General features: G+C 43.5%; 1 protein-coding gene across 1 annotated transcript in view; it reads left to right on the forward strand.

Moving 5' to 3' along the window:
- Positions 1 to 17798, forward strand: part of LOC134353838 (mucin-2-like) — a 181891-nt gene that overhangs the window by 98476 nt on the left and 65617 nt on the right. The window contains exons 29-31 of the mRNA XM_063062302.1: positions 792 to 842; positions 1918 to 14055; positions 14692 to 14903. Coding sequence (XP_062918372.1) covers positions 792 to 842; positions 1918 to 14055; positions 14692 to 14903 — 12401 coding nt within the window. The remainder of the gene's footprint in view (positions 1 to 791; positions 843 to 1917; positions 14056 to 14691; positions 14904 to 17798) is intronic.

Genomic DNA, 17798 nt, shown 5'->3' on the forward strand with positions numbered 1-17798 from the left:
TGGCACTAAGGGAGAGATTGCTTCAGGGAACTTGTTACTTGCCAATTTTATTTATTTATTTATTTATTTATTTATTTAGTGAGACAGTGCAGTGTAGGCCCTTCTGGCCATTCCAGCCATGCTGTCCCAGCAACATCCAACAAAACTGATTAACCCTAAACTAATCACAGGGCAACTTACCAATTAACCTACCTGGAACATCTTTAGACTGGGGGAAGAAATCAGGGGAGCCGGAGAAAATCAATGCATTCCGCAGGGAGGACATACTCCTTACAGAACTGTGATGGGATTGGACTCCGAACTCAGAATGCCCGAATCTGTAATAGTGTCTCGCTAAACGCTACACCACTGTGGTACCTAATTCTTAAATGTACTTCAGTCAAATTGTACTTTGTAAATTTATATTTTGCTTTTTAATCACATGAATACAGAATGTTTCACTGTCGCATCAGAGATAGCATTTAGTTTTAATATATATTAGACCTAGAGAGAGGCTGAACTGGCTGCCGGAGCAGAGGGACTGCAGTGTGAGGAGGACACTTTTTGTTTCAGAACTTCCAAGGTCAGCAACCAGTTTGCAGCCAGTTGCTATTGTAGGTTACTGTAGCAAGGGGACGGACAGCCAGAAAGATCTCACAAGTCACTTGTGGCTCACCAACTATGCAATCAGAATAAGATATGAGCAAAATCTAACACAGTAATATTTTTCTTAAATGTTTCAGGAGGTCTTTTATAGTTTTCTGAAATTACTACACATTTTTAAGATCAGTATATTGATTTATTTTCTCCAGCAATTTTGACATCAACTTCAACCGTTTCCACAACCAGCAAAGCACTGACCTGTAAGTAAGCCGAAATATCAGAAATATAAAGACACTAATTTATCTCAGTCTGCCTTTTCTGCAAAGAGAGCAAATTCTGTCCACTGAAAACTATCAAATGTGAACACACTGAATTCTCATGACTCATAAAGGATAAGGGCTTCCCTGTGTTTAGTTACAGATATAGAAACTGCTGCTGCTGGTGGCAATAACCCTCCTGCACAGATAGAACCTTTGATGTATGCTTCAGTTTCTTGAAAGAAGCTGAAATTTGTACGTAGTCTGTATGGTCTCTGATTGCACACACAGATCACGTAGAACATAGAACAATGCAGCACCACATGAGGCTGACAGTGCCAGTACAGGAACACATTCGTGGATACAATTATGCACAAATCCACTGAAAGGAAGAGAATAGATAAAAAGCTCATGAGGTAATATAAACCCACGTTTAGCAACTCCAGACTGCATTTAAGAAACGTTTCTTACATAACGTTACAGAGGGTGGTGAACCAGCCATTTCCCTAATTTCATTATCTTATGGTCTTATAACCAAGATATCAAATCACTTCTAAACAAAGCACAATTTGTTGGTGAATGGAGATTTGCGGTGAGAGAAAGACAGAAATATGGCACATAAACACTGACCATCAACAATCTATTCCAACTAATCCAATATTAATGCAATTTTATTCTCACTGCAACCCATCAAGGACATCCTTAATTCAACGCCTCACATTCAAAATGGCCAATTAACTTGCACACACGCACATAGTTGGGATGAGGGAAGAGACCAGAAAACCCGGGGAAACATCACACACGAGGAGAACTTGTAATGTCCACATGGAAAGCACCTGACATTAGGAATGAATCTGGGTCACTGGAGCTGTGGGGCAAAGGCTCAACCTGTTGCATGGCTGCCTATCCTTTCACAGCAGACTGAAAGCTAAGTTTATCACTAGTTCATTGTTAAACTTCTGCATTTATATGGGTAGCTGATAAAAATTAGACAACAAATTGAAAATGAAAAATAAAATTTCAAGGCCAACACAAAGGAACGTTATATGAAAGAAAAATATCCTTTCACTCCCCACAGCTACTTGTGTGATAGTGGAAGAATGTGAATGGAGCAACTGGATAAGTGTGAGCATTCCCTTACATGGGCATGGGCAAGGTGATTTTGAAACCTATGATAAAATCAGGGAGCATGGCCATCCGATATGTGAAGCTCCGAGCAGGATAGAGTGCAAAGCTATACATGCACCAGAAGTGGACATTGAGGAGTTGGAACAGAAAGTGCAATGCAATGTATCGTTCGGGCTCATCTGCAGAAATGAAGATCAAGATTTCAAGACAAAGTGCTATGATTATGAAATACAGGTACAATGTTGTGACTACATATGTCAATCTCCAACAACAGCAACTGAATCAATGACAACAATATCAGAAACATCACATTCTTCCAGCTCCACACACTCAAAAACAGATACATCTGTGCCTACAAACACACGCACAGTCACGACAGCACCCATAACAGGAACATCAAGTACCACACCTGAAATCAGTACAACATGCAAAACTGAAGTCACAGACACTACTGAAACTACAACTGTTATGCAGACCACAAAAGTTACACACACACACGAGGTGTCCACAGGTACAACATCTCAAACAACACATAAAGGATCCACAACATCAGAAGCAACAACAGTTGCTACCACAATATTACAGACTCCAACGCCATCAGAGGGCACAACAACAGGAAATATAACTGCACACTCGACAACATCCACAAGCACATCCACTCCAACAACAACAGTAGAAGAAACCAGCACACCATATCCTGTCATCACAACTGAATCAACAACTGCAAACACCACGGTTTCCAGAACAACTACAACAGGTACATCTACACCCACAACCACACCCATGGATTCCACAACTTTAGTCACTGAGACGACAACACTATCGAGCACCACAACTGAAATGACGACAATCTGTACAACTGAACCAACAGAATCTGCAGAAACCTCAGCCACAAGTGCACACCCCGAGTTTTCCACGACAACTACAATAGGTACATCTACACCCACATCCAAACATAGTACACAAACATCTCCCAGCTCACCAACACCATCAGGCACCACACCTGAACCGAGTACAACACGCACAACTGAAGTATCAGAAACTACAGAAATTCCAACCACCACAAAGTCTACAACAGTTACACACATACCAGTAGAGCCCACAAGCACACCATCCCAAACAGAATCTACAGTCTCCACCACCTCAGCAACACCAACTACTAGTACCACAACATTGCACACGCTGACATCATCAGAGAGCACAACAACAGGAAATATAACTACACCCTCCACCACATCCACAAGCACATCCACTCCAACAGCAACAATAGAACAAACCAGCACAACATCTCCTATCACCACAACTGAATCAACAACTGCACACACCACGGTTTCCAGAACAACTACAACAGGTATATCTACACCCACATCCAAACATAGTACACCAACATCTCCCAGCTCACCAACACCATCAGGCACCACACCTGAACAGAGTACAACACGCACAACTGAAGTATCAGAAACTACAGAAATTCCAACCACCACAAAGTCTACAACAGTTACACACATACCAGTAGAGCCCACAAGCACACCATCCCAAACAGAATCTACAGTCTCCACCACCTCAGCAACACCAACTACTAGTACCACAACATTGCACACGCTGACATCATCAGAGAGCACAACAACAGGAAATATAACTACACACTCCACCATATCCACAAGCACATCCACTCCAACAACAACAATAGAACAAACCAGCACAACATCTCCTATCACCACAACTGAATCAACAACTGCACACACCACGGTTTCCAGAACAACTACAACAGGTACATCTACACCCACATCCAAACATAGTACACCAACATCTCCCAGCTCACCCACACCATCAGGCACCACACCTGAACCGAGTACAACATGCACAACTGAAGTAACAGAAACTACAGAAATTCCAACCACCACAAAGTCTACAACAGTTACACACACACCAGTATTGCCCACAAGTATACCATCCCAAACAGAAACTACAGTCTCCACCACCTCAGCAACACCAGCTGCTAGCACCACAACATTGCTCACGCCGACGATATCAGAGAGCACAACAACAGGAAATATAACTGCACACTCCACCACATCCACAAGCACATCCACTCCAACAGCAACAAGAGAACAAACCAGCACAACATCTCCTATCACCACAACTGAATCAACAACTGCACACACCACCGTTTCCAGAACAACTACAACAGGTATATCTACACCCACATCCAAACATAGTACACCAACATCTCCCAGCTCACCAACACCATCAGGCCCCACACCTGAACCGAGTACAACACGCACAACTGAAGTAACAGAAACTACAGGAATTCCAACCACCACAAAGTCTACAACAGTTACACACACACCAGTAGAGCCCACAAGCACACCATCCCAAACAGAATCTACAGTCTCCACCACCTCAGCAACACCAACTACTAGTACCACAACATTGCACACGCTGACATCATCAGAGAGCACAACAACAGGAAATATAACTACACACTCCACCACATCCACAAGCACATCCACTCCAACAACAACAATAGAACAAACAGGCACAACATCTCCTATCATCACAAATCAATCTACAACTGCACACACCACGGTTTCCAGAACAACTACAACAGGTAAATCTACACCCACATCCAAACATAGTACACCAACATCTCCCAGCTCACCAACACCATCAGGCACCACACCTGAACCGAGTACAACACGCACAACTGAAGTATCAGAAACACCAAAAATTTCAACCACCACAAAGTCTACAACAGTTACACGCACACCAGTAGAGCTCACAAGCACACCATCCCAAACAGAAACTACAGTCTCCACCACCTCAGCAACACCAACTACTAGTACCACAACATTGCACACGCTGACATCATCAGAGAGCACAACAACAGGAAATATAACTACACACTCCACCACATCCACAAGCACATCCACTCCGACAACAACAATAGAACAAACCAGCACAACATCTCCTATCACCACAACTGAATCAACAACTGCACACACCACCGTTTCCAGAACAACTACAACAGGTACATCTACACCCACATCCAAACATAGTACACCAACATCTCCCAGCTCACCAACACCATCAGGCACCACACCTGAACCGAGTACAACACGCACAACTGAAGTAACAGAAACTACAGGAATTCCTACCACCACAAAGTCTACAACAGTTACACACACACCAGTAGAGCCCACAAGCACACCATCCCAAACAGAAACTACAGTCTCCTTCACCTCAGCAACACCAACTACTAGCACCACAACATTGCACACGCTGACATCATCAGAGAGCACAACAACAGGAAATATAACTACACACTCCACCACATCCACAAGCACATCCACTCCAACAACAACAATAGAACAAACCAGCACAACATCTCCTATCACCACAACTGAATCAACAACTGCACACACCACGGTTTCCAGAACAACTACAACAGGTACATCTACACCCAAATCCAAACATAGTACACCAACATCTCCCAGCTCATCCACACCATCAGGCACCACACCTGAACCGAGTACAACACACACAACTGAAGTAACAGAAACTACAGAAATTCCAACCACCACAAAGTCTACAACAGTTACACACATACCAGTAGAGCCCACAAGCACACCATCCCAAACAGAATCTACAGTCTCCACCACCTCAGCAACACCAACTACTAGTACCACAACATTGCACACGCTGACATCATCAGAGAGCACAACAACAGGAAATATAACTACACCCTCCACCACATCCACAAGCACATCCACTCCAACAGCAACAATAGAACAAACCAGCACAACATCTCCTATCACCACAACTGAATCAACAACTGCACACACCACGGTTTCCAGAACAACTACAACAGGTATATCTACACCCACATCCAAACATAGTACACCAACATCTCCCAGCTCACCAACACCATCAGGCACCACACCTGAACAGAGTACAACACGCACAACTGAAGTATCAGAAACTACAGAAATTCCAACCACCACAAAGTCTACAACAGTTACACACATACCAGTAGAGCCCACAAGCACACCATCCCAAACAGAATCTACAGTCTCCACCACCTCAGCAACACCAACTACTAGTACCACAACATTGCACACGCTGACATCATCAGAGAGCACAACAACAGGAAATATAACTACACACTCCACCATATCCACAAGCACATCCACTCCAACAACAACAATAGAACAAACCAGCACAACATCTCCTATCACCACAACTGAATCAACAACTGCACACACCACGGTTTCCAGAACAACTACAACAGGTACATCTACACCCACATCCAAACATAGTACACCAACATCTCCCAGCTCACCCACACCATCAGGCACCACACCTGAACCGAGTACAACATGCACAACTGAAGTAACAGAAACTACAGAAATTCCAACCACCACAAAGTCTACAACAGTTACACACACACCAGTATTGCCCACAAGTATACCATCCCAAACAGAAACTACAGTCTCCACCACCTCAGCAACACCAGCTGCTAGCACCACAACATTGCTCACGCCGACGATATCAGAGAGCACAACAACAGGAAATATAACTGCACACTCCACCACATCCACAAGCACATCCACTCCAACAGCAACAAGAGAACAAACCAGCACAACATCTCCTATCACCACAACTGAATCAACAACTGCACACACCACCGTTTCCAGAACAACTACAACAGGTATATCTACACCCACATCCAAACATAGTACACCAACATCTCCCAGCTCACCAACACCATCAGGCCCCACACCTGAACCGAGTACAACACGCACAACTGAAGTAACAGAAACTACAGGAATTCCAACCACCACAAAGTCTACAACAGTTACACACACACCAGTAGAGCCCACAAGTATACCATCCCAAACAGAAACTACAGTCTCCACCACCTCAGCAACACCAGCTACTAGCACCACAACATTGCTCACGTCGACGATATCAGAGAGCACAACAACAGGAAATATAACTGCACACTCCACCACATCCACAAGCACATCCACTCCAACATCAACAATAGAACAAACAGGCATAACATCTCCTATCATCACAACTGAATCAACAACTGCAAACACCACGGTTTCCAGAACAACTACAACAGGTACATCTACACCCACATCCAAACATAGTACACCAACATCTCCCAGCTCACCAACCCCATCAGGCACCACTCCTGAACCGAGTACAACACGCACAACTGAAGTATCAGAAACACCAAAAATTTCAACCACCACAAAGTCTACAACAGTTACACACACACCAGTAGAGCCCACAAGCACACCATCCCAAACAGAAACTACAGTCTCCACCACCTCAGCAACACCAACTACTAGTACCACAACATTGCACACGCTGACATCATCAGAGGGCACAACAACAGGAAATATAACTGAACACTCCACCACATCCACAAGCACATCCACTCCAACAGCAACAATAGAACAAACCAGCACAACATCTCCTATCACCACAACTGAATCAACAACTGCACACACCACGGTTTCCAGAACAACTACAACAGGTACATCTACACCCACATCCAAACATAGTACACCAACATCTCCCAGCTCACCCACACCATCAGGCACCACACCTGAACCGAGTACAACATGCACAACTGAAGTAACAGAAACTACAGAAATTCCAACTACCACAAAGACTACACCAGTTTCACACACACCAGTATTGCCCACAAGTATACCATCCCAAACAGAAACTACAGTCTCCACCACCTCAGCAACACCAGCTACTAGCACCACAACATTGCTCACGTCGACGATATCAGAGAGCACAACAACAGGAAATATAACTGCACACTCCACCACATCCACAAGCACATCCACTCCAACATCAACAATAGAACAAACAGGCATAACATCTCCTATCATCACAACTGAATCAACAACTGCAAACACCACGGTTTTCAGAACAACTACAACAGGTACATCTGCAGCCACATCCAAACATAGCACACCAACATCTCCCAGCTCACCAACACCATCAGGCACCACACCTGAACCGAGTACAACACGCACAACTGAAGTAACAGAAACTGCAGGAATTCCTACCACCACAAAGTCTACAACAGTTACACACACACCAGTAGAGCCCACAAGCATACCATCGCAAACAGAAACTACAGTCTCCACCACCTCAGCAACACCAACTACTAGTACCACAACATTGCACACGCCGACATCATCAGAGGGCACAACAACAGGAAATATAACTGAACACTCCACCACATCCACAAGCACATCCACTCCAACAGCAACAATAGAACAAACCAGCACAACATCTCCTATCACCACAACTGAATCAACAACTGCACACACCACCGTTTCCAGAACAACTACAACAGGTACATCTACAGCCACATCCAAACATAGTACACCAACATCTCCCAGCTCACCCACACCATCAGGCACCACACCTGAACTGAGTACAACATGCACAACTGAAGTAACAGAAACTACAGAAATTCCAACTACCACAAAGTCTACACCAGTTTCACACACACCAGTATTGCCCACAAGTATACCATCCCAAACAGAAACTACAGTCTCCACCACCTCAGCAACACCAGCTACTAGCACCACAACATTGCTCACGTCGACGATATCAGAGAGCACAACAACAGGAAATATAACTGCACACTCCACCACATCCACAAGCACATCCACTCCAACATCAACAATAGAACAAACAGGCATAACATCTCCTATCATCACAACTGAATCAACAACTGCAAACACCACGGTTTCCAGAACAACTACAACAGGTACATCTACACCCACATCCAAACATAGTACACCAACATCTCCCAGCTCACCAACCCCATCAGGCACCACTCCTGAACCGAGTACAACACGCACAACTGAAGTATCAGAAACACCAAAAATTTCAACCACCACAAAGTCTACAACAGTTACACACACACCAGTAGAGCCCACAAGCACACCATCCCAAACAGAAACTACAGTCTCCACCACCTCAGCAACACCAACTACTAGTACCACAACATTGCACACGCTGACATCATCAGAGGGCACAACAACAGGAAATATAACTGAACACTCCACCACATCCACAAGCACATCCACTCCAACAGCAACAATAGAACAAACCAGCACAACATCTCCTATCACCACAACTGAATCAACAACTGCACACACCACCGTTTCCAGAACAACTACAACAGGTACATCTACAGCCACATCCAAACATAGTACACCAACATCTCCCAGCTCACCCACACCATCAGGCACCACACCTGAACTGAGTACAACATGCACAACTGAAGTAACAGAAACTACAGAAATTCCAACTACCACAAAGTCTACACCAGTTTCACACACACCAGTATTGCCCACAAGTATACCATCCCAAACAGAAACTACAGTCTCCACCACCTCAGCAACACCAGCTACTAGCACCACAACATTGCTCACGTCGACGATATCAGAGAGCACAACAACAGGAAATATAACTGCACACTCCACCACATCCACAAGCACATCCACTCCAACATCAACAATAGAACAAACAGGCATAACATCTCCTATCATCACAACTGAATCAACAACTGCAAACACCACGGTTTCCAGAACAACTACAACAGGTACATCTACACCCACATCCAAACATAGTACACCAACATCTCCCAGCTCACCAACCCCATCAGGCACCACTCCTGAACCGAGTACAACACGCACAACTGAAGTATCAGAAACACCAAAAATTTCAACCACCACAAAGTCTACAACAGTTACACACACACCAGTAGAGCCCACAAGCACACCATCCCAAACAGAAACTACAGTCTCCACCACCTCAGCAACACCAACTACTAGTACCACAACATTGCACACGCTGACATCATCAGAGGGCACAACAACAGGAAATATAACTGAACACTCCACCACATCCACAAGCACATCCACTCCAACAGCAACAATAGAACAAACCAGCACAACATCTCCTATCACCACAACTGAATCAACAACTGCACACACCACCGTTTCCAGAACAACTACAACAGGTACATCTACACCCACATCCAAACATAGTACACCAACATCTCCCAGCTCACCCACACCATCAGGCACCACACCTGAACCGAGTACAACATGCACAACTGAAGTAACAGAAACTACAGAAATTCCAACTACCACAAAGTCTACACCAGTTTCACACACACCAGTATTGCCCACAAGTATACCATCCCAAACAGAAACTACAGTCTCCACCACCTCAGCAACACCAGCTACTAGCACCACAACATTGCTCACGTCGACGATATCAGAGAGCACAACAACAGGAAATATAACTGCACACTCCACCACATCCACAAGCACATCCACTCCAACATCAACAATAGAACAAACAGGCATAACATCTCCTATCATCACAACTGAATCAACAACTGCAAACACCACGGTTTCCAGAACAACTACAACAGGTACATCTGCAGCCACATCCAAACATAGCACACCAACATCTCCCAGCTCACCAACACCATCAGGCACCACACCTGAACCGAGTACAACACGCACAACTGAAGTAACAGAAACTGCAGGAATTCCTACCACCACAAAGTCTACAACAGTTACACACACACCAGTAGAGCCCACAAGCATACCATCGCAAACAGAAACTACAGTCTCCACCACCTCAGCAACACCAACTACTAGTACCACAACATTGCACACGCCGACATCATCAGAGGGCACAACAACAGGAAATATAACTGAACACTCCACCACATCCACAAGCACATCCACTCCAACAGCAACAATAGAACAAACCAGCACAACATCTCCTATCACCACAACTGAATCAACAACTGCAAACACCACGGTTTCCAGAACAACTACAACAGGTACATCTACAGCCACATCCAAACATAGTACACCAACATCTCCCAGCTCACCAACCCCATCAGGCACCACTCCTGAACCGAGTACAACACGCACAACTGAAGTATCAGAAACACCAAAAATTTCAACCACCACAAAGTCTACAACAGTTACACACACACCAGTAGAGCCCACAAGCACACCATCCCAAACAGAAACTACAGTCTCCACCACCTCAGCAACACCAACTACTAGTACCACAACATTGCACACGCCGACATCATCAGAGGGCACAACAACAGGAAATATAACTGAACACTCCACCACATCCACAAGCACATCCACTCCGACAGCAACAATAGAACAAACCAGCACAACATCTCCTATCACCACAACTGAATCAACAACTGCACACACCACCGTTTCCAGAACAACTACAACAGGTACATCTACACCCACATCCAAACATAGTACACCAACATCTCCCAGCTCACCCACACCATCAGGCACCACACCTGAACCGAGTACAACATGCACAACAGAAGTAACAGAAACTACAGAAATTCCAACTACCAGAAAGTCTACACCAGTTTCACACACACCAGTATTGCCCACAAGTATACCATCCCAAACAGAAACTACAGTCTCCACCACCTCAGCAACACCAGCTACTAGCACCACAACATTGCTCACGCCGACGATATCAGAGAGCACAACAACAGGAAATATAACTGCACACTCCACCACATCCACAAGCACATCCACTCCAACATCAACAATAGAACAAACAGGCATAACATCTCCTATCATCACAACTGAATCAACAACTGCAAACACCACGGTTTCCAGAACAACTACAACAGGTACATCTGCAGCCACATCCAAACATAGCACACCAACATCTCCCAGCTCACCAACACCATCAGGCACCACTCCTGAACCGAGTACAACACGCACAACTGAAGTATCAGAAACTACAGAAATTCCAACCACCACAAAGTCTACAACAGTTACACACATACCAGTAGAGCCCACAAGCACACCATCCCAAACAGAATCTACAGTCTCCACCACCTCAGCAACACCAACTACTAGTACCACAACATTGCACACGCCGACATCATCAGAGAGCACAACAACAGGAAATATAACTGAACACTCCACCACATCCACAAGCACATCCACTCCGACAACAACAATAGAACAAACAGGCACAACATCTCCTATCATCACAACTGAATCAACAACTGCAAACACCACGGTTTCCAGAACAACTACAACAGGTACATCTACACCCACATCCAAACATAGTACACCAACATCTCCCAGCTCACCAACACCATCAGGCACCACACCTGAACCGAGTACAACACGCACAACTGAAGTAACAGAAACTACAGGAATTCCTACCACCACAAAGTCTACAACAGTTACACACACACCAGTAGAGCCCACAAGCACACCATCGCAAACAGAAACTACAGTCTCCACCACCTCAGCAACACCAACTACTAGTACCACAACATTGCACACGCCGACATCATCAGAGGGCACAACAACAGGAAATATAACTGAACACTCCACCACATCCACAAGCACATCCACTCCAACAGCAACAATAGAACAAACCAGCACAACATCTCCTATCATCACAACTGAATCAACAACTGCAAACACCACCGTTTCCAGAACAACTACAACAGGTACATCTACACCCACATCCAAACATAGTACACCAACATCTCCCAGCTTACCAACACCATCAGGCACCACACCTGAACCGAGTACAACATGCACAACTGAAGTAACAGAAACTACAGGAATTCCAACCACCACAAAGTCTACAACAGTTACACACACACCAGTAGAGCCCACAAGCACACCAGCCCAAACAGAAACTACAGTCTCCACCTCAGCAACACCAGCTACTAGCACCACAAGATTGCACACGCCGACATCATCAGAGAGCACAACAACAGGAAATATAACTGAACACTCCACCACATCCACAAGCACATCCCCTCCAACAGCAATAATAGAACAAACCAGCACAACATCTCCTATCACCACAACTGAATCAACAACTGCACACACCACCGTTTCCAGAACAACTACAACAGGTACATCTACACCCACATCCAAACATAGTACACCAACATCTCCCAGCTCACCAACACCATCAGGCACCACACCTGAACCGAGTACAACGTGCACAACTGAAGTATCAGAAACTACAGGAATTTCAACCACCATAATGTCTGCAACTGTTACACACATACCAGTCGTGTCCACAAGCATACCATCCCACATAGTAACTACAGTATCCCCCACCGTCGAACAAACCAGCACGGCAACTCCTTTCATCACAACTGAATCAACAACTGCACACACCGTGATTTCCACAACAAGTACAACAGGTACAGCTACACCCACAGCCACACCCATGATATCCACAACTCCAGTCAATGCTACAAGTACAGAATCTGGGAGTACCACTGGACCGAGCATTGAAACGACACGTACCACAGTACGCACAACTGAACCAACAGAGAGTACTGAAACAGCTGTGCCCTCTGTTTCTGTAGGCAGCACACAATTTTCTACAAGATCAGCAGGTACATTTTCTTCTACTTCAACTGCAAATCCTCCTGTAACTACAACCACACCTTCCACATCATCAACTTCCATAACTTTTTCAACTTTGCCTTCCATATCCCTTTCCTCACTTTCAACCAAATCCAGAACCACACTTTCTTCTTCGCTACCTGCATCATCAGCATTTTCCCTACCCTCATCTTCTCTCACAACTACAACACAACTATCACCCTCGACATCAACTACCACCATTCCACCTTCAGCAGGACTGAACGCTACCACACCTGCATCCATAAGTAGTACAGTAACCACCACTCACAGTGGAATCACAGAATCAGCCAGAATGACTTCAACTTCTGGCAAAGTCACGATTAATCAGTCTACCTTGTCACCCACCACCTGGAGCATGACCACTGCTGTCACCGTTCGACTCTCACCTCCTGGATCAACAGCTGCCCTGTCTGGAACGACGATCAAGATGCCCTCAACTGTTTCATCTCCATTTACTGGTTCCATGGAGTATTCTACCCTTTCTCCCCATGTCAGTTTTTCATCTGCCAACACTGAATGTTTCTGTGCTGTGAATGGAACATTGTATCCCCAAGGTAAACTACTTGCATTTATTTCATGAGATGATGTATTTAAAAATGTTTAAGAAAATTTTTATCGTCTTTTTTTCTGAATGCCTTTCCAAGAAACCAGATTTGCTAATGTATTTTCTGGCTCTGGAGGTAGATTGCTTGCTGGGGGAGGGAGGGGGGTGGGTGGGATCATTTGTCTGCCTTGCTATTATAATTACAGCATATTGCAAGTTCAGTTACACTTCTCCAGTGTAAGCTGTAGAAGTCAATGAACTGCTTAAAAACTTTGGATATTTCCAAATGTCATAAAATATCACACTGTCATAAAATGTGCAAGGAGAAACATAATAATAAACATAATAAACTCTCTCACCATTACAAAGCTCATTTTCATTTATGTTTTGGTGTCCTCTTATAAAAGTTAAAATAATTCATGTCTGTTTTAGATTATCTGTTTTGTTTATTTTGAAAATTTATGAAATATCAATTTGTGCTCCAATTTTATATTATGTACCAACATTTAAGTAATTATTTTGCTCTATATAATATTCAGTGGGTAACTAAAAAGCAGTATATTTTGTTTTCTAACTTGTTTCCTCTCTTCAGTCTTCAATATCAATTGCAATGTTTAAAGTCATTCATCTATTGTTTACATTTTAGGTGAAATTATATATAACTACACAGATAATGCTGGGTTTTGCATTTATGCAATATGTAATGAAACCTGTAACATTGAAAAGCATATCTGGCCTTGTGGAAGCACAAAGCCTCCTTTCACAAATGTACCTACAAGCAATATCAGCCATTCAACAAAGCCAACGGAATCAACCATAAAACCTGTAGGGTGCCCTGACTTAAATCCTCCAAGAGATGTAAGTGCACATTAGATTAAAAATTCACATTTTTGGAGAAAAGTCTGTTACAGATTTATGAAAACTTAGTTGACATAGCTGAATGGAAATCCAATTATTAATATTTTGCATACTTGCTAGAAATATTCTACATACTAGAAATATTCTGTCAATAGCATAATGCTGTTAATTTTGTTGTTACATATTTTGCACTCCGTAATATCAAAGCAGTTATTCCACAAAGTATTTAACATAGCTGATCTGTCACAAAGTTGGGTGGGATATTTCCAAAACAATAAATCAGAGTATCTCTGGATACCCTACATTTATAGTGAGTTATTAATCCTTCTGAATGAGCTCATTTTTGGAATATTATTGGGGTATTAAAACCTAATTTGAAAAAATTGTCTAAGCAGGCATGACACTTTTCCTTTCAATGCCTTAAAGAATATCCTGGGTAAAGTGGCATTGATATTTAGAAGACAATGGAAAATCCCTGTGTACCAGAATATTTGGCTCACTTATTATATTTTAGAGTCATGTTTGGAGCATGATTAGAGCATTGGATGATTGATAGGAGGCAATGAGTGGGAATAAAAGGATCCTTTCCTGGTTGGCTGCTATTTGTTTTTATGCTATATATCAATGATTTAGATAATTGAATAGTTGGCTTTGTTACCAAGTTTGCGAATTATACAAAGATTGGTGGAGGGGTGGGCAGTGTTGAGGAAATAGATAGGCTGCAGAAGGACTTAGACAGATTAGGAGAATGGGCAAGAAAGTGGCAAAGGAAATACAATGTTTGAAAATGCATGGTCATGCACTTACTGTAGGTAGTAGAAGTAAATATGCAGGTAAATATGCAGACTATTTTCTAAACGGGGAGAAAATTCAAACATCTGAGCTGCAAATCTGGGAGTCCTTGTGCAGAACACCCTAAAGGTTAACCTGCAGGTTGAGTTGGTGGTGAGGAAGGCAAATGCAATGTTAGCATTCATTTCAAGAGGTCTAGAACACAACAGCAGGGATGTGATGCTGAGGCTTTATAAGGCACTGGTGGGGCCTCACCTTGAGTACAGTGAACAGATTTGGGCTCCTCATCTTAGAAAAGATGTGCTGGCATTGGAGAGGGTTCAGTGGAGGTTCACAAGGATGATTCCAGGAACGAAAGTGTTATCATATGAGGAACATTTGATATGGGATTGTACTCACTGGAATTTAGAAAGATGAGGGAAGGGGGATCTCATTGAAACCTTTTGAATGTTGAAAGGCCTAGACAGAGTAAATGTGGAAGGTATGTTTCCCATGGTAAGGGAGTCTAGGACAAGAGGGCACAGACTCAGGATAGAAGGGCATCCATTTGAAACAGTGATGCGGAGAAATTTCTTTAGCCAGAGGGTGGTGAATTTGTGAATTTGTTACCAGGTCGTTGGGTGTATTTAAGGCAGAGATTGATGAGTTCTTAATTGGACGTGGCATCAACGCTTATGAGGAGATGGGCGGGGAGTGGGGCTGAGGAACAGAAAAAAGGATTAACCATGTCTGAATGGCATAATAGATTCGATGGGCCAAGTGACCTAATTCTGCTCCTATGTCTTATGATCTTATGTTACTAGAGCAGACAAGAGCTCTTTGAACCTGTATGTAAAAGAACTTGTGTCTATTTGCCATCTACATTGGAGCATGGAATATTGAACGGCACAGCAGAGAAATAGGCTGATCATCACCACCCCTGGCAGCACATTGCATTCTCTCTGTAAAAAAACTTGCCCCACACCCCCTCTTTGAATATTCCCCTTCAGAAATTAAATGTATTAAAACATGTTTCAATGCTGGGAAAGACATAGAAACATAGAAAATAGGTGCAGGAGTAGACCATTCAGCCCTTCGAGCCTGCACCGCCATTCAGTATGATCATGGCTGACCATCCAACTCAGGCATTTGTGCTCCAACTCTATCTATGCTGCACATTATTTTGTAAACTTCTCAGGCCACCCTTCAGCCTCCACCACTCCAGAGAAAATAACACTAGTTTGTTCAAACCTCTCCTTATAGTATGTGCTCTCTAATCCAGGCAGCATCCTGGTAAACCACTTCTGTACCCCCTCCAAAGACCTAATGTAATGGGGAAAGTAGAGTGGCACATAAATATTCTAGATGAGGTTCAACGAGAATTGTGCCAAGCTGCAATATATTTTTCTGACTCTTCAACTCATTGCTTTGACTAAGGCAAGAATGCCCTTCACCACCCTATCAATTTTTATAGTAACTTTCAGGGAGTTATGAAGTTGGACAACAAGATCCTCTTTACAGCAACAGTATTGAGGATCTTACCATTAAATGAGTACTGTCCCTTTATAATTGATCTCCCAAAATGCAACACTTCAGACTTGTCCAGTTTTACAAACTCTCTCAAAATCTGCAACTGCTCTACATCCCACTGTATCCTTCTTATACACAGCCAACAATCTTTGTATCATCCATGACTTCCAGCCAGAATAACTCATTTCTTCCACTATCCTCTGCCTTCTATGGGCAATCCAATTCTGAATTCAAATGGTCATGTCCCATGCCCATGCATCTTAATCTTCTATGTAAACAGGCAATGAGGGACCTTGTTGAATGCCTTACTAAGATCCACGTAGACACCACCCACTGTTCTACCTTCAGCAATCAACTTTGTCACCTCTTAAAAAACTCAATTAGTTTATGAAGATATTGCCTTCCCTGCACAAAGACAGCCCATAACCAGGTCATTTTTTCAATTGCCTACAGATCCTGTCACCAAGAATCTTCTCCAATATTTTACCTACCACTAACTTGAGATTCACTGATCTATATTTTCCAGTATTATCCCTATCTTCTTTCATGAAGAAAGGAACAACATTAGCTACACTTTAGTCACTCCAGGTCTTG

The sequence above is a fragment of the Mobula hypostoma genome, chromosome 11, assembly GCF_963921235.1.
Source record: "Mobula hypostoma chromosome 11, sMobHyp1.1, whole genome shotgun sequence".
Taxonomy (NCBI): domain Eukaryota; kingdom Metazoa; phylum Chordata; class Chondrichthyes; order Myliobatiformes; family Myliobatidae; genus Mobula; species Mobula hypostoma.